We start from the raw sequence: 18107 nt of genomic DNA on the forward strand, positions 1-18107 counted from the left end.
ATAATGTTTACAATGCCATGTAAACATACATAACATTGCCACGCTGCAGGAGGAAGTCCATCACCTCAGACGCAACCTGGGCTCCGAGCCAGATGTTCACTACAGCTGGCTGTCAACGAACAACACTCCAGAGAACCACAACGTAGAGGTGGCAGCGGGTGACACCTATTCCAGGTGCCTTTCGTTTTATGGATTCTTCTCCTCTGCACTTTGTGTGTACTGAAGGGATGTACAGTCCTCGTCAAACTTATATGGAACACTAGTGGAATATTGAATGCAGAAAAGAGATAAAATATGAGAGAACTGCGCACATTTATGTGAACTGAAGGTATGCTACGGACATACTAGTGGGACACAAAGAGAAATAGCTTAGGGCTAGCGCAAGCTATGCTCGCGCACATAGAAAAAAATAAAATAGAACAAGCCAAGAGTAGGCTTGGTATGTGTTCCAGATAAGTTTGCTGAGCACTGCACATCTTTTAAAATGTGTTTTTCAATCTGTTTTTTCAATTTATGGTCTAGAGTAGAGTGATCATATTTGACGAACCATAAAACACGGTGGGGGAAGAGGGAAGACGAATAAACATTACTATAGTTAAGCAAGCTAAGAAGCAAGTGATGATGGTGATATTTAAATTGTTGCAGCTAGATCCATTAAGCCTACGAAATTCTGATCTCCTGATTTCAAACTTTCTAGTTTGAGTTTTGAAACTACTTCTTACCAATCAGTTACCCAGTGCACTACGCTGTGGTGTTGCTCATGCTCAGAGACTTTCAGAATCATGCTACGATTGTGTAATCGTGATAAAAGCAAAGAGGAAAGAGAAGAGGCAGACAGAAGAAAAGGTTGCTGTAACTGGGTCTCCTCGATTTTTGTCAACGCTTGCTACTGGTGCTGCTGGGCTGCTAAGATGCAACTGTTGCTAACCTTGGGGTCACTGGCACCTAGCCTTTGACTGGCAACGGAAAGACCCGCTCGGGAAAGGCAGGTCAGAATACGATCCCGCATCCTGGTCGGGCGGATGGCGGGTTTAGGGCCAACGGGACTGTCCCACCTAAATCAGGACGTCTGGTCGCCTTATTTCGGAGCCTGAAATTTACCTGTCAAACTGGTCAGGAAGAACAGCCTGTAACTTTTGTGAAAGTCTGTTTTGGAGGGTAACTGCAAAGAAAAAAATGTTTTTTAAAACAGCCTAATAGACCGATCTCACCAGGAGTTGCATGACGCCACCGCTGCTGGGTGCATTCTGGTGCCTGTAGTTCTCCCCAGTTTTCCGGCCGCGTCAATTTGCGTTGTACGCCCGGCATTTGGACATTTTCGGGTTAGCACGAGACATTTAACTGGGTGTTTACTCGCAGTTTTCGATGGGTGGCTTTACCTGTTGTGTGCCAGGGTGCAACAATAACAGCACCAGTTACAGATTTTATGTCTTCCCTAAAGAAAGCAGCCCCGGAAAGGGTGGCTAAGAAAGGTAAGCAGAGCCAGACAGAGCAGCAGGAAAAGGAGCATTTTTTTTACTTGTTTCGCGATTTGCTTCAAAATTTATATCCACCATCTTGCACATTAGCTTAAGAGTGTAAGATTACAGGGCACGATGCATAGGGGTGCATGCCGAAGCGTTACGTACGTTGGAATCTATCTAAACACTCGCTTCGCAGTGGTCTATCCGTTACGATGGTCTATTTCAATCGAGACCTCCGCACTGCTTTGCCGCGGCCGTTTTTTAATACACTTTTTGCTCGATGTATTTCGGGGGTTGTAACTGTTATTGCGACGACATGTTTCAAGCACCACTGTACTTCAAAAGATCAGGACAACCACTAAAAAAAGAGCAGCGATTCCTGATATGCATCATGCACTTGAAATAAGATGAACTGCAGTCTTCTCCTTGGAGTTCATGTTAACCCTGTCGCACAGTCTGTCAAGCAGAATGAAACGACATTTAAAAAACTATCGCTCCCTGAGGCAGTCTATTAGCTCTTCTTACTTCATTGTCGATTAAGCGTTATGCACAAGCTGAGTTTTCAGTGCTCAGTTTTCCAACGAAACATTTGATGCTGTTCCGTAGTGCTACACCGAGCCGATGGTCCCTCGAATTTTCGTGTTCTTTGCCATTGAACTATATACGTTCACTTTTTTCCAAGTCCATTGAGACTTCCAAACAACCGGAGTGCTTGTGTAGTGGTATTGTTTTTTTTCCTGTGGCCGCAGTGGAATTATTGCGTGAATGCGGTGGATTCACGTGTTCATGAGACGAAGAAGCAGACTACAACGAAGCAGACGACAAAGCGATTCTAAAGCAATTAGATGACTGGAACTGCTTTACTTTGCTGGCTGACAAACTAAGGCATCACAGCACAATCTTTGGAAATAAAAACGTGGAGGAGAATCCAGGCCGATATCGGGGTGTCACAAACAATGATGTACGATGATGTACGCGCACAGCAAGCCCTATGCAGCCGGGAAGCCGGAAAGCGATGACTACAAGTAGCATGGCGGCGGCATCACCTTTAGAATGTGCGCGCCTGCGCAATTTCGAGACAAGCGTGTCACAAAACAATTATTCTGCGAAAAACAAAATTCTTTACAGTAACATTTTTTGCGTGAAACTAATTTTAGTTTGCGGCTATTTCGTCCGTTTTAAATCGTGTGCCACAAAGTTGGTATTATACGTCACGGAGTGACGTGCGATAGCAACTCTTCTCATTGGCTAAGGGATTGATTGACGGTGTAGATCTTGATTGTTAAACCTTTGTGATATTTTGTAATTTCCTTTTGAGCGGCATATTTTTACATTTAAAGAGTAACTTGAGAATACTAAGCACGCCGAAGCCTCGGGAGGCTCAGGTGGTGCGCCGTCTTCGTTGCTGGCAACCGTCCTCCGGGGCGTATCTTCGTATGGCCGATGACCCAGTTGCTCACAGTGGCCAAGAAGCTGACGCTTCTTTTCAGGGTTCATTTTGCGCATAGCTCACGCAGAACACAGAAACTACAAAAGGCTGTGGTACGCAGCCTTTTGTAGCTCGAACGACGCTGCGTACGTCGTTCAACTCTGCAGCCAAGTCAATTCAAGAGCCAATCCAAAAGTGAGGGGCGAGGCATACTTCTCCTTTGCATGGGGTGAAAGAGTGAGAGTTTCAAATGTGGAGAGGTTGTGACTCAGACTAAAGTATGTCCTGTAACATAAATATTGCTCAAATATATATTTTTTTTTTTGCGGAAGATTTGTTTTGTGACATGAATTGTCCCAATTAGGCTGTTTAAAAAAACACTTTTTTTCTTTGCAGTTACCCTTTAATGACTTTGCCTCACTTATTGCAATGCTCTGATCTTGGCACCTTTTAGTAAATGAAAGCTCCTGGCCTCTTCACGAGATCGCGTAACCAGGTCTTTTTTTTTTTTTTCAGCAATGAAATTACTTTTGTAAATAAAAAAGAGTGAAAGATGTTTACAATTCTCTGTAATGTCGAATTATAGCGCAGCTTTTGAGGAGGAGGAGGAGAGGATATGGAAGGGGAATATGCCCCCTCCTCTCCCTCCCCTCCTCCTCCTCCTCCTCTAAATTTAGCGGGAAAATTTCTGCTAACTTTCCCACTAAGTTTATCGAAAAAAATTTGCCGCTATATTTAGCGAAGAAATTTCCCCACGAGATTTAGCGGGGATATTTTCCCATAATGCAATCTGCGGTTATGCCCGCTTGCATTATTCCTATAATGCAATGTGTGCGGTTACACAGACGGCGACGCCGCTCAAGCCGGAAAAGGGCGCCCAAGAGCTGCGCTCTAGAAAAAGTGAAACATTTGGTGTTTTAGTAGATTGTTCCAGATCTAATAACGATAGCTCATACTTAAAGTACTTAAGTCCCGTGTTTTCTGGGTTTTTTTTTTTTTCTTTTGGGGTGGCAAGGGGGGGGGGGGGGAGATTATGTTGGGCATTTGGTGTTTTTTTTGTGTAAATTGGTTATAACTTATCCAATTTACACAAAAAACACCAAATCTAGAAGAAGACCCCCCTCGCCAAAAAATACTCCAAATTCGAAAAAAATAAAAAAACACCGGAAGCACGGAACCCTTTTTATACTCCATCGTTGTCTTTGTCCACGCAGCATATCATTATCGGGTATTGTTTTTGCTGCGCAAGAACAATTAGCTAAAACTTCCTTTTCCACAGTGAACATGGTCTTAAGATTCGTTTTCCTGCACTGCCAACGGCAGAAGATAGGCAACCAACTTTCAAGCACGTGCCAGCGAAGGAAGCCTCTCGAACCTCGCATCCCTTCTGCTCTTTCAGAAAGCAACTTCCAGGTCAGTCCCAGTCCACACCACACCCGGTTCCCCTGTTTGCCAAGAGGCTCCCCAGCTGGTCCGTGAGTCCGGTCAAGTCAGCGCCTCCGGTGCCTGCTCAGAGCACGAGCACCAGGCAGCGTGTCCAAGCCATGCTGGATGAATCCCTGGCCAGGCACCTCACTCCCGGTACGGCTGATCGTCTGCCTGCATTCTGTGAATTTAACCCGGAGAGTGCCAGACGGCAACGGAAAGATCATTTGGCACAGTTAGATATATCGGTTTTGAGCTCCACTACCATGCATGCGTGCAGTTTGTTTTCTCGCTACTAATTCTCATGTAATATAGCTAACTCTGAATTTGGTGATGGCCTCTGCAACGAAAGAGAAGTCATGTTCATTTTTTATTGTTGAATGCTTGGCAAGGGTCTTCCGACATATTCGACCCAGGTTGTTTGCCTGTTTCAAGGCTTCCGTTTCGGGGCTTCGCGACCCTTTGTACTATTCCAGAGATATCTTTTGCACAGATGTTTTTAGCATGATATATGTGCCTTGCACTTGTGTAGTTTGACTGATCGTAGTCCAACCCTGCAAACCTATTTTTCCCAATGGGACCTGCCCCCCAAGCAAAAAAAAAAAAAAAAACTAAAAAACCTGGTACAGAGATATTAAAATGGCTTTATATAGGAAACTAATTTACATCCAAGTTCCTGACCCGTCTTTATTCTTCCATTGTTGAACCTGCGCTTTGTAGGGTTTTCGCGCATGTTTTTAAAAATGCTGAACTTCATGCAACTTTAAAAATACTGCTACAGTCGAACCCGGATATATTGAATTCAAAGGGGATTGTAAAATAGTTTGATATAGTATCGATAATTTGATATGCAAAAATATGTCAACTTAAGCTCCAGTTGAAATTTCTGCGCGTCTCTGCTAATACCGAAGGCTGCGATGAACGGGACCTTACCAAATAAAGCCTCTAATACCCGTGCCACACGAGCAACTCGTATGCCATTTACAATGAATGACGTTTGAGCGGACGGCCAATCAGCGCGCCACACTCCGGGCGTGGCGCATTCCACGCGCGACAGATTGCGAGCTGATTCGCCGATCACACAAATGGCATTCGTTGTAAATGGCATTCGAGTTGCCCGTGTGGCACGGGTATAGAGCCGCTAAATACAGTAGAGCTTAAATGGTGAAGGTCACAAACACCGCCGCGTTTATGGGACGTTGTTTGCGATCGTTTCGTTTCCGCTAGAGTGCCTTCATGTGCGCTTCGCATAGAGTGATGCCAACTGCCTGTTTCCCTTTCCTACACCCTCTTCCACCGCCATTTTGTTCCTCTCATTGTTTCCCCGTGCGCCGGAAAGTGGCCTTTGTGTCCATCGGTCCTCTCATCCGAGGGGGAAAATGCTAATCCTCCCTCCGTGGGTTCCTCAACGCTGCTCCAAACTTGTGAGATAAGGTGTTTGTTTCCGAGAGGGTTATAAGCCCCACGGATTATCGCCGAGAACCAAAATGGCTGCTGATTTGTCGGCGAGTGGTATTACAAGGGGTGGCATCACCCTAGCAAAGCGCACATGAAGGCTCCCTAGTTTCTGCCTGGCCACAGACCGGCAACAAACCACAAAAATAATAAGTTAAAAACTGAAAGAACGGAAAAAGCAAGCCGCAAGCAACAAAAGAAGAAACCTCACTAAATTCGGGCAACAAAAGAAAGAATGGCAAAAAAAGAAACGTGCAAAGCAAAAACGGCAAAAGAAAAAGGTAAACAAAGATAAGGCCGTTGTTGTCTAAATATTCGACTTTGCGATTTTTTTTTTTTTTTTTTTTTTATTTTTTGCCTATTTTACTTTGGGGTTAAGGAGTCGCGTGGCGACAGCGGTGTGCGGGGAAAGCGCACACCGCTGTCCCCGCACACCAACAGTGAGCAGTCCCTGCCCTCCCTACGCGCGCGCGTGCCCTTCCCTTTCCCCTTGCTTTTGCCATTCTCCACTTTTCTCTTTTTTTTTACGTTTTTTTTTTTTTTTACAATTGCTTTTTTGCTGCATATCTGTGCACGTATGCTGGCTTGGCGGTCTGTAAGCCCACAACGCGAGCTACGTGCTCGCCGCGGGCGCAGTTTGACCGCGGGAGAAGCGACGGGCCCCTGTGCTTTGTTCGTTATATCGAGTGTCCCCGCCATGGGAGCCATTGGAGTTCGATACAGAAAAACAAGGCTCCTATACAATTACATGTGATTTTCAAGGGGATGTTTGCACTGTTCCATATAAAAAATAATTCGAAATACCCGGGTGTGATATAACTGGGCTCGACTGTATGTTTTTTCCGGTATTTTAGCATCTTTGGATGACCGCAAGGTTTCCAACACCCTAATTTATTTTACTGTAAACCACTTATTTTCGCAGGCTCCATATTTTACCAATTTGACAGAGTGCGAATCTCGGGAATATTGCGCGGGTACAAAATTTCTCGATTGGGAGTGCTGCGCTACATATTAATTTCCATTGGGCAATATATTCGCAAGATGTATTTTTCGTGATAGTTTTTGATTCGCAAAAATGATGTCCTCACAAAAGTTAGGTCATTTACAGTAGATATAACTTTTACCGAGTTCTGTTACCTTGTTGTCCAACCTGTTTTGTTTTTTGTCTTCTCTTTTAGGTAATTCTTTCGTGGCACCTCCCCATGAAGAATACGACAGCGTGGACGCCGAATTAAAGAAGTCTCTGGCCGAGCTGACCAATTCACTGGAGAAGACGTATCTTGTATAAGGAAATTTGCCGCCAAGTCGACCTGAAAAAGGGGAAGCACACTACCAAAAGCCTTATTTACATGTACAGCCTTCGTATAAAACCCAACGAGCACAGTTTTTTTTCTTTTTTTAGTTTTGTTTATAGAGCACATGGTTGACTGTTGAAGCAGAGTCAGCCAGCAGATAAAAAAGATGAAGCACAGGCTGTGAAAGTTGGTGGGATACGACAGCATCACTTTGAAAAAAAAGCCAGCTAAGATTCTCATGTGCAGCCAAAGAAAACGTGCCATTGGTTTGCATGTGCGTGCATCACTGTAGCCGTGCGTTTCAAAGCAAGTAGTATTCTGACGCATCTAAAACTTGGAGCTACTTCAGAGTTCTGGCAGCTGTCCAAGCATAAAGCACTCTCTCACTGCACCTTTGTGCACAGTGTTGTGTTTATTAGTGAGAATCATCTTTGTGCCTTCTACGCAAAGAATGAAGCACTCGTTCATCATTTTTCTGCTTGTAGTCGAAAGCATGTCATGGGCTATGCACATGGCACGCCCTAAACGTTTACATGCCTCTTCTCATGCACCAAAGCGCACCTCTTTCTTTCGCATATTGTTATATTCACTGCCTGCACGTCACGCATTTGCACGTCTTGCACGGTGTTGTAGTTTGAATGTAAATTATTTTTTTGTGTCCTTGTTGTTTCTATAGCTCCGGCAGCTTTTTTAGATTTTACGAGGACGCTCGACCAAGTTAAGAATTGTGACCGGTGCACAGCACGTGGTAGTACAAGAACGTTGCTCACTCACTATCTCAGAAAGTACCGATGCTTTCAAGAACCTGATCTAGTCCTGATGAAAGGAAAACAAAGTGTTTGCTTAACCTGTTGTGCCTTTGATCAATGGGGTCTTTGATTCTCTCGCGGTATTCGAACGTTTTCCTGCTGCTTTGCAAGTGTCTGTTACAGTACTACTTAGAGCACTCTGACATGCTTGAATCTCTCAGTTTGAGTGATGCAGTTCAAACTTGGATTTGCGCAACGGTCTGGATGAGCAGTCTACTAGTTAATTGCAGCCTGGCGAACATGTTTCGGACAATCCTCAGAGCTGCCTGTTTAAGATGACTCCAAAGATGTAAAAAAATGGTTTTGTTTTCTTTTTAATAAAATAAAATACCTGTACTTTTTACATGGCTTCCTGAATTATTCCCATCACATCTCAACCACATGAATTGATGTGGCTTGTATCACACAAAAACTCGCTCCTTTCCTCATAGGCTTGAAAAAAACCTCGCCAGACAAAGTGTTTTTTTTTTTTTTAATGTAAGTTACCATTTTGTTTGATGGATTAAAACTTTTGACAAGCAGAATCTTCAAAACACCGCCTTTGTACTTCGCCTTTATTAACCCTGTATAATGCGGGAACGCCAACTTATCCAGTGGTGTCAGAATGGGGACAGGAGAGGCGATCGCCGCTCCAAAGATGTTTCATACTTTTCTAGCAGACAGTATGGGAGGAAAATACTCTCCCGCCTTTAATCCTGAACCCTTCTAACGGCCCTGGATTGACCTCATCCCAGCTCTTGGCTAGCAGAGTGCAACTACCTTCACGGTGACAGTACAGGGTGTGGAACGGGTGAAATGGAGTTAAAATCACACTCACGCCTAGCAGAACAGTGGCTGCTGAATATTGCATCTTTTTTTAAGTTCGCTCCGGACACTTCTGGGTCATTCCATCTCAAACGTCCTAGATGTTGCGCTCTACTATTTCTGATCTTTAAAAGAACATGACTTTTTACTCCAAAGTTTTTAACATGCTCCTAGAATATTTTCGCCATAAATTTTTCTTTTTTGTTATGGCGTGAGCGTGATTTTAACTTTTAAAAGACCATAAAACTATGCATCAATCAATAATTGAGTAAAAATAAGATCTTCAAAACGCTTCACAATTTTTATAATATTCAAATGGCTTTCAGCTTGCCATTTGCCAATACCTTGAGCACAGGCTGGCGAAGAACACCAAAAAAGTTGTTAGATATGTAGACGATTACTTGGTTTTCGTAGAGAAAAACGATTTTAGTAGAACAATGAGTGAAATGTTACAAACGTTCGCGGAGGAAGGGTTAGGACTCCGCTTCACTTCCGAGACTCCTAAGGAGTACAAAATCCAGTTTTTAAACATCCTAGTTGACGTGAAAGAAGATCATGTATGCTGGATGCACCACCCCAGTTCCACGAAGAAATTACTAGACTATCGTTCAGCACACTCAAAGCTCGTAAAAAACAGTATTGCGTATTCCTGCTTACAGTCAGCGTTGACAAAAGCCTGTTTTCATAAGATGAAAGAAAGCTTCTCAGCACAGGTCGCTAGACTTGGAGACTCTAATTTTCCCGACTCAGTTATTACTTCAGCCTGCGATAAGGTGACTCGGTTCATCAAGACTGATTCCAGAAAACCTGACGAAGAAAAAGCCAAAATAGACAAAAAGAATGTCGCCGTTATTCCTTATATCCATCGTCTTTCACACGGGTTAAAGGGAGTTGGTTCGAGGCATGGGGTCAACGTAATTTTTTCAACGCGTAACAAACTGAGCAGGATTATAAACTTGGCTAATAAGCGTGCTGGCAGGAAAAGTAAGCCAGAACTTTTTGGATGTCGCGTCAAGCATGGCATGAAGTTCGTGTTTTGTGCACAGGGGACCGTTTATGAAATACCTTTCTCATGCGGTCACTCATATATAGGTCAGACGGGACGTTGCCTCAACATTCGTCTACGCGAACACCACAGTTCATTAAGAGGTAACGCGTACTCCCATTTAGCTGTCCACTGCCGTGATTGTGGATATGAGCCAAGATTTAGTGACACAAAAGTGCTGTTTAAACGCAAAGACCAGCTATCGAGGGAGGTAGTAGAAGCTTACCATATAGCAAAACGAAAACCCGGGTGCGTGAGTCAACCATCCATTAGCCTAGTGGACAGTGAGATAGTTTTTTGGACATGGGTTGATCAGAGAATTGAAGATCGAGATTGAAGAAAGAAGAAAGGAGGAAGAAGACACGATGACTTATACCTGTGCTGGTGTGCTTTAATGTACTGGTGTGTTTTAATTTGGTATGATTTACAATGTTGCGCGTTTAATGGCGAATGACTGGTGGAAGAGGAAAAAGAAGAAGCCGTCCTCGCGTGAATTTCTCTGTATGTGTTCTGAATAGATAGTTGATAGTCAGCGCCTTGTCCTGTGTGTTCTCTCCTCCTTGGCCGTGTGTTATTCGCGCTGTTTTTCAAAATGCACCCAGAAAAGTTTACTGCTCATTGGTTTCATGTTAACAGATTTAAAAAAAACTGCAAATTGCTACTTGGTTTAACGCAGTTGTAAAATTTAGCGCAATTGTGTTGCAGGGACTGTGAAGTACCCTGTGGATGCTGGGCCATCTCCAGAAAGAATGGACGAGGAAATGCTTTCCGACATGCGGGAAGCGGCAGAACAGGGTGCCATTGCTCGTGGAGTGAAGGGCTTATCCCCTATGATTAACCTTAAGGGATTTGATATTGTGTGGTCCTTCTCTCCAGATCACATGTATTGTGTGCTTCTAGGAGTTGCAAGACAGATGACTGAGCTGTGGCTCTCGTGCCCTGGCGAACCTTACCATATTGGCAGTCCTACAAAGCTTGCTCTTGTTGACAGCAGGCTTTGTAGCATTCGGCCTCCACAGTGCTTTAACTGCCTTCCAAGGACTTTGCGGAAGTTCTGGAAGGCTGCAGAATGACAGCACTGGTTGCTCTAGCTACTACACCTTCCTTAAGTCTCCAGGGTATTTTTCCCGCTACATTTCTAAAGCATTGGGGCCTTCTAGTGACAGGAATGTTTCATCTTCTCAAAGATGAAGTCACATGAGATGATATCACAATAGGAAGTGAAAGTCCTGTTCAGTTTGTTGTGAAAGTGCAGTTCCTTTATATAAAAACTGCAATGACGTACAATGTGCACCAGCTTCTTCCCCTTGCGAAATGTGTCGTCTAGCTCGGCCCCCTTTGGGCACGCTCCTGCTTCACCTTTGAGAGCAATATTGGAGCTGTTAAAGCTTGTGACTTCGTCAAACGGTGTGCCCATCCAGATTGGATCACGGGTCCTGCTGGAGAGCAAGCTTAATGCATACACGGCAAATGACAAGATCAGAGCCCTTGTATCTAGAAGGGGACAGCTGCTGTGTGAAGGCATCAGGCCTTTGGGAAAACCAAAAAAGGGTAGGAGAGTCATTCAGGAGCTTTTTCGAAGAGATCACTGGCTGTAAAGGCAATGAAGTGACCGGGTATGAGAGGATGGTTGTGAACAATCAGTTATTTCACAGTGATAAATACAAGAGGTCAACAAAACTAGCTGTGCTGCAGTTTGGCTAGGTGATGGAACATATGCTAAGATAGACTCAATTATTTCTTACCGTGGGAGAAACAATGAAGTGCAGCTCTTCATCTGCTCGAATGAGTATAAAGTATTGCCTTCTATGACGCCAACTCCTCAAACAAGTGGCAAAACGTCCACGAAAGCAAATCCACAAAGTTGATGGACATATTGCTGCTTGCATTTTTATGGCCTTCGAACAAAACTATCTGGTGAATCGGTATGAATGGTCGTAATTTACTCACATATAGCTGAGGAGTTGAGCGAGGATGGGATTTATTATTGTGCTTATGTGTATATACAGTCTAAAGTTGGTCTGCCTGAACTGGTGACACGTCTTTCAGCTGTAGGTGAGCAATTTAGCCAGTGCAGTACAACTAGCCTGGGGTTGGTACAGATACAACTGGCGTTGCACTATGGTCGAGGAAAAGAGAGAAAGAAGGAGGGAGAGGAGAAAGAAAAGAACGGAGGAGGGGGAAAAGGAAACTGGGGAAGGTTCCCCGGAAATTTTCTTTGAAAAAAAAAAAACAAAAAAATGGGACTTGCAATCAGAAGAGTCCCCTGGCGATTTGTTGTGGGGAAGCAGACGATTTGGGATGAACGCAGTCTTAGTGTTGTGTAACGCGTTGTCAACGTTGCCGACGTTGACAATCCGCGTTACACACATCAAGACTGCGTTAAGTGATCCAATTTGAAACTTATTTTTACTCTCAGAAGCACAGGAGCAGTGACCGGGTGCTCTTCACAGTGGGACTATTTCTGAGGTTTTCAAGAACGTATTAATGGTTTTGATTTCGTAGAGCTACTTTCTTAGCATTTATAATTTGGGTTGTTTTGTTATTTTATTTAACGTGAATTATAGTTTTTTTTTTCGGGATTGGGTCAATCCTGGGTAAAAATGTGTTTCCCAAACTTATTTGAAAGGGGCTGTTCCTATTCCGCTTACAAATCGCCACGGTGAACTGCGTCGAGGGTATTAAAATATTAACTCCATTATTACCTGTAACAATAAGCGGCCAGCGTTTAGTCGGAACATCTAGAAACAGAGTTTCTAAATCGGCTAGAACGCCCTAAGTACGTGAAAAGAAGATATATTACATTCCAAATCATCTGCTTCCCCACAACAAAGTACCCACAACAAATCGCCGGGGACCTCCCCGACCGCAAGTCCCCTTTTTTGTTCGCAACAAATTTTCTGGGGGCCCCTTCCCCAGTTTCCTCCTCTGGCCCGTTCACACTCTTGCAACCGAGTGCGACCGAGAGAGACCAAACCGGTTTTTAAGCCTCTTGCGATCTCTTAGGACCAGCTCCGCTCAGTGCATCCGGTCCCAAGAAGTCTTTCTCGGTCGTACTCGGTTGCAAGAGTGTGAACGCGGATACTTCCATAAAGCCCTGCATGCAACACGGCGCGCGTTGCACTCTGGGAACTAGTTGGCCAGGGAGGAGGGTGGCATGGTTTCGGTTTCGATCGACACGTCGTGGTCCCGAGAGCGTCATTTGTGGTCTCTAAACCAGGGTGTCGAACCGGAACCGAACCGAACCGAAAACCGGAACAGAACCGTTATTTTTAGCCGAACCGGAACTGAACCGAACCGAAATCTTCGCCGCCATCTTGGAACTGAACCGGAACGGAACCGGAAAAAAATATAACGGTAACCGGTTCAAAACGGTTCACGGTAATTTGTTTTTGTTAGTATTACAAATTTATTATTTGGGAATAAAAAATTGGCACGTGAATTCCTCTAAGTATTGATCAAATCGTCATATACAGAATTCCAATGTATAATAAATCCTGGTTTTTTGCGGCGCTTTCTTATTGGCACTATGAATAGCCATGTGTCACATCGTCACGTGACGTCATAATGTCAAGACATGCTGTCAAGCCTGTCAAGTAATGTCACATCACGTGACCCCGTGGCGTCACGTGACTCACCGCGTAAAGTCGATTCAAATTGAGGCCGTCGCTAGATCTATTAACGTTGTTGATACCGTGACGTCACATGACATCACAACTTCGCACTGAGAGTCCCGTGACACCATGATGTACCCGATTGTCATGATCCCGAGTCAAATGCTCTGGTTCATGACAACCAGTATCGCCAAACATTCGGGTAACGGCTCGTGTTCAACTCAAAGATTATGATGGGCCCGAGCCCCACTAGAGCTATAAGCAGAAGCAAACGAAAGCGACAAGCCTCAGACACATGCAGCATGTTCGCGATGGTACCTTTATACGGCTTTGAGTTGTTCTGTGCTCGCGAAGTTAGCAGGAGTGTTTACAAGCCTGCAAATGGTACCATCGTGTGCATGATACTCGTGTTTGAGCATAGCCTTCTTTATTCTACAAAGCCTGTCAAATCGCGAAATACTCTGGTTTAAGGCTAGCCGCTGTCGTTTGTTTCTGTTTGTCGCTTTAGTGGGGCTCGGGCCCCATTATAGCCCAACTAAAACTATATCTGAAGATTAGCCCATGCTTCGCTTTGCCAACCCTGCTTATGGCTATGATAAACACTGACGCTGCATATATTAGGATCAGATCACGTGGCTGATAGTTCTAATTGCGAGTTGAGGAGGGGAAAGCTGTTTCATTTCTTTCTTTCGACTGTCTCTCATTTCTCGGAGGAACAAACTAATGGATGCTTTTGCAAGTTATCAACGTCAGGGATTACAACTTGGCGGTATTTATTGAACTGAAGGTAAAAAAAAAAATGCTGCACGGCCCACTTTACATGTATGCACACCATTGAGGCTCCCAAACATGTTTTCGTTATTACTGAACTGCCTCAGAAAGTTGTACCGAGAATAGAAGTGTTAAAGGGTCTAAATGTGACGTATTGGTCCGACATTACATGGAACTATTAGTGCGTACGTGAGGGATAGCTGAAAAGAAAGATCCTAGTGGTCTCACGGGGATAGCCAAACGTTGGCAGCCGCTCTAAGTCTCACAGGAGTGTCGTTCTCAAGTTCTCCAAGTTTCGACCGCCCTGTATTTTGTTTAACCTTCACAGTTTGGTGCAAAGTAAAAGCAAGGAAGAATTACTGTTAACGAGTGACACAAATATAATTGTCGAGTGAACACCACTCAATACGGAGCAGGCAATCCCTGAGGAATAAAAAGTATCTTGAGGAGCAACTAAACAAAAAAGGGAGTGGGGAGGGGTTTAGTTTTAAAGCATACTGTGTCGTAAAGATTCCTCTACCGCGCACTTTCGGCGCAGACTAGAAAGCGTGGCCTGGAAACGATAGTGACAGATGGGTAATTGGTAAAACTTTTATTTGTAAAAACACTCTTGCCAGAAAGAACGTTTTCGCCGCGCCAGATACTCGCGCCGTGTCTAACGACGATGCACCAACAAGAAAAATGTGTGCCTCTCAAATACATAGCTTGCACTGAGCGCGAAAATTTTGCAGCGTGCATTTTGCCCCATCGGATTTGATATTCTCAGCAAGAAAACTCGCAATGACAACCAGTATCTAGTGCGATTACGTCACGTGCAAACCATGTTAAATACTTCAGCTTTCTGGTGAAGTGCGACGTTCGCAACACTAGCAGTAAACGTCCAAGGTGTAAAGTTGTGTAGTATTTATAGCAGTCTCGCGATGATATACGGCAGCCTAATGAAATGTTGCAGCACATGACTGATAAAGAACAGAGTCGTGAAGTAAGGTCCCAAAACAAGTGCACGTAAAACCTAAGATAACATTAGTAGTATCTCGCGACGTTTCGAGCTGAGGCAAGCTGATGCCCAAAAGTGACTTATATTAGGATTCTAAAAATCTTCATTTGCCCTGCGAGGAATCTATGTTTAATTAGGAATATCATTTTATGCATTTCTATCCATCTCTTTTTGCAGTAAAGCGTTGTGTAAGGGATTATTTAGAAAAAATTGCGTGTCATCTCCTTATTTCTGCACATTTCGTGTATTTGCCTTGCGATATATCATGTGACCACAGTGTTTTTTGGCATACCCTGCAACCCAGTATTTTACACTGCAAAACAGCTAACAAAAGCACGTTGCCGAAGACTCAACAGCTGGCGTCTTTTCGAGTATCGTCCTTCCGTGTCGGTCTCAGGCGGTTATGTGAACTTCATAAAGTCAAATTTATCGATGATAATACAAATATACTTAATTCCTGTCTGAAGATTCGGCAGCATAAATAGAAGATCCTCACCTCAAAGATATATAAGTAAATGCACTTTTAAATTATCTGAAAGATGTTCTGCAAATCTTTTTCGGCGCTTCTATCCTCTATAGACACGTTATAGGTGATTTGGAAAAGCTTTAAATAATGTTGTTGTTTTTTTTTATTTTGAAGCTAATTTAAATAACTATATGTGTTCCTCACGCATATATAACTTCTCAAATATATAGAAGTTTATTATTGCGTTTTTTATGTGTTTTATTATCGCCTTTTTTTACTGGAACGAATGATGGAACTATGACGATTGCACACTTAAACTCTCAGAAAGTGTCCAATTAAGTAGCTTCCGAATTGAGTAGAGCATGAAATCCCACTTTGTTCTATTTGACAAAAATCATCAATTAGAGAGGGTGATGCTTATTTGCAAATTAAATTGACCGGCATTTTGTCAAGAGCAAACCTCAGAACCAGGCTATGCCAGTTTATCCAATATAGAAAATGTTCGCATGGGTAAGCACTGTTTTAGGTCAGATTCGATCTCAGTACGAAGGTGCTCATAGGTTAGAGTGAACAATTTCAGCCACTCCTTTTCGCATGATTCGTCGCCCGCATCATGGTGCTGAGAGCAAACAATGCTAGTTAGAAAAAACAAGCCTTGCGATTGTCGCTTAGTGTTTTTATAAAATATAGAGTGCAAGGACTTGTCCCGTGACTTTCGTGACATTTTTAAAATTATATTGCCTTGAGATCAGTCGTCTCGTCGTCATATATATATATTGTGAAACGTATTCCGTAAATCACATTTTATGGTATATATGGCGACGAGGTGCCCATTTCATGATTTTATTCACTGTAATTAATTTCTTAGTTCAAGGGCAAAACCACGATTCAACATCTAATACTGCGATACAAAGTTTTACCTGTCACGGGTATTTTAGGCAACCTACTTCACTTCGCGAAAACATTTCGATTCAGGTACAATGTATGTGACTCTGGTAAACGAAGGGAGGTTGAGTCGTATAAACACGACGTTTGGTATGTTAATGGAGATTTTCCTTTCTTGTTGTGTAGGTATAAATAACAGAATTTTATAATTTTTGTACCTGAAAATAAAACTGGATTGAACAAACGATAAAAAAAAGAAAACTATATACTGTAAACGACTTATTTTTCGTGGGCTCAATATTTCGCGATTTAGGTCAAAGCTGAAGTTTTCGAATAATTCGTGGGTTGTAATTTTCTCGACGCGGTGGAATCTCACTATAAATTTCAATCTGTTTACATTTTACCGAAATTGTTCGCTGGACCCATTTTTCGCGAATTGTAGGCGATTCGCGAAATTCTAAAAAATAGGTCCTCGCAAAAATCAGATTGTTTACAGCAGTTAGTTTCATGGCCTAAATAGTGCCTATTGACAGAACAACGCAGAAAATATATTCTCAATTTAGCGGTTCAAACCGGTTCGAACCGGTTCGAACCGGTTTGAACCGTTATTTTTGCGCCCCGGAACTGAACCGGAACTGAACCGAAAGCCGTGAACCCGAACCCGAACCGAACCGATAAAAATATCGGTTCGACACTCTGCTCTAAACTAACCTAAATGGCCGGACCTCGAAGCTTTAGCACAAGCCCCAGACGTATCGCTTGTCTCACATGCTTGTTGTATTTTTGTACTTGAGCCTTCCTGTTAGCGTTCCAATCGAGGTATGTGGACGAGCCAGTGCTGGGAATCTCGACGCTGCGAAGCTCGGGGATCTTGCTTGTGTACGAATTAACAAGCTGCAGCAACCAATAAGTATGCACACATCGAGCTCGCGCCTTTACATTAGTGTTGTTGATCAGGAAGTTTGTTTCGTGCGTCGATAGACGAAATATTACTATTTGCAATTACTGTTTTCTTAATACGCCTCAGTACGTGAGGTAAAACTCGGAGGCGCCATTGAAAAGCTCACTTCTTATCTCTTATCTGTACTGACCCGCAGCACTGCACGAAACGAAGTCCCCACCCACTTTCATTTTATTAATATTCAACATCGCGTATGCGCATAACGTTATCCTGCAATCTTATACGCAAATTCGCACATACAAACAGTTTTAAGAGAGAAAAAGTCGAGCACTTGTGTGAAGAACGTCGCACCGTTCGCCTGAAGTACGCCGGACGGGCATGAACCCCTATGCGGTGCGCCAAACGAACGAAATTATTCAAAGTGCATTTGACAATTGCTAATGGCCATACTATTTGTTATGTGTTTGCTTTCTTCCTGCCTGAGTATGCCGAGATAATTTCAGACACACCGTTCAGGCACAGATCTTGGGTGTCAGTAAAAGCTCGTCCAAAAAGGCTTAGCAAGGAGTAGGGACGCTTGTTAGGGAATCCGTCGTAGCTAGCCGATCTCAGCGTTTGCGAAAACTTAATCTTCTATCAGCATAAAATTTGAGTGGGAGATACATGATTACACGAGGAAGACATCATAGTAACTTTGGTGCAGTAGTAAGGTAGAATTTATTGCGTTTCCTTAAAAGTTTTTGCGTCG

The 18107-nt window shown here is 43.4% G+C and overlaps 1 protein-coding gene across 4 annotated transcripts in view; it reads left to right on the forward strand.

Annotated features, from left to right (window-relative positions):
- LOC8030452 (ankyrin repeat domain-containing protein 35) overlaps nt 1–8219 on the forward strand; it is a 66224-nt gene extending 58005 nt beyond the window's left edge. For all 4 annotated transcript variants that reach the window (XM_029992360.3, XM_029992359.3, XM_040500889.2 and 1 more), the window contains exons 24-26: nt 50–174; nt 4292–4473; nt 6951–8219. In XM_029992360.3, coding sequence (XP_029848220.2) covers nt 50–174; nt 4292–4473; nt 6951–7060 — 417 coding nt within the window. In that variant the 3' untranslated portion in view covers nt 7061–8219. The remainder of the gene's footprint in view (nt 1–49; nt 175–4291; nt 4474–6950) is intronic.
- The last annotated feature ends 9888 nt before the right edge of the window (nt 8220–18107 follow it).

The sequence above is a fragment of the Ixodes scapularis genome, unplaced genomic scaffold (assembly GCF_016920785.2).
Source record: "Ixodes scapularis isolate PalLabHiFi unplaced genomic scaffold, ASM1692078v2 PGA_scaffold2__306_contigs__length_199485367, whole genome shotgun sequence".
NCBI classification, from domain to species: Eukaryota; Metazoa; Arthropoda; class Arachnida; order Ixodida; family Ixodidae; genus Ixodes; species Ixodes scapularis.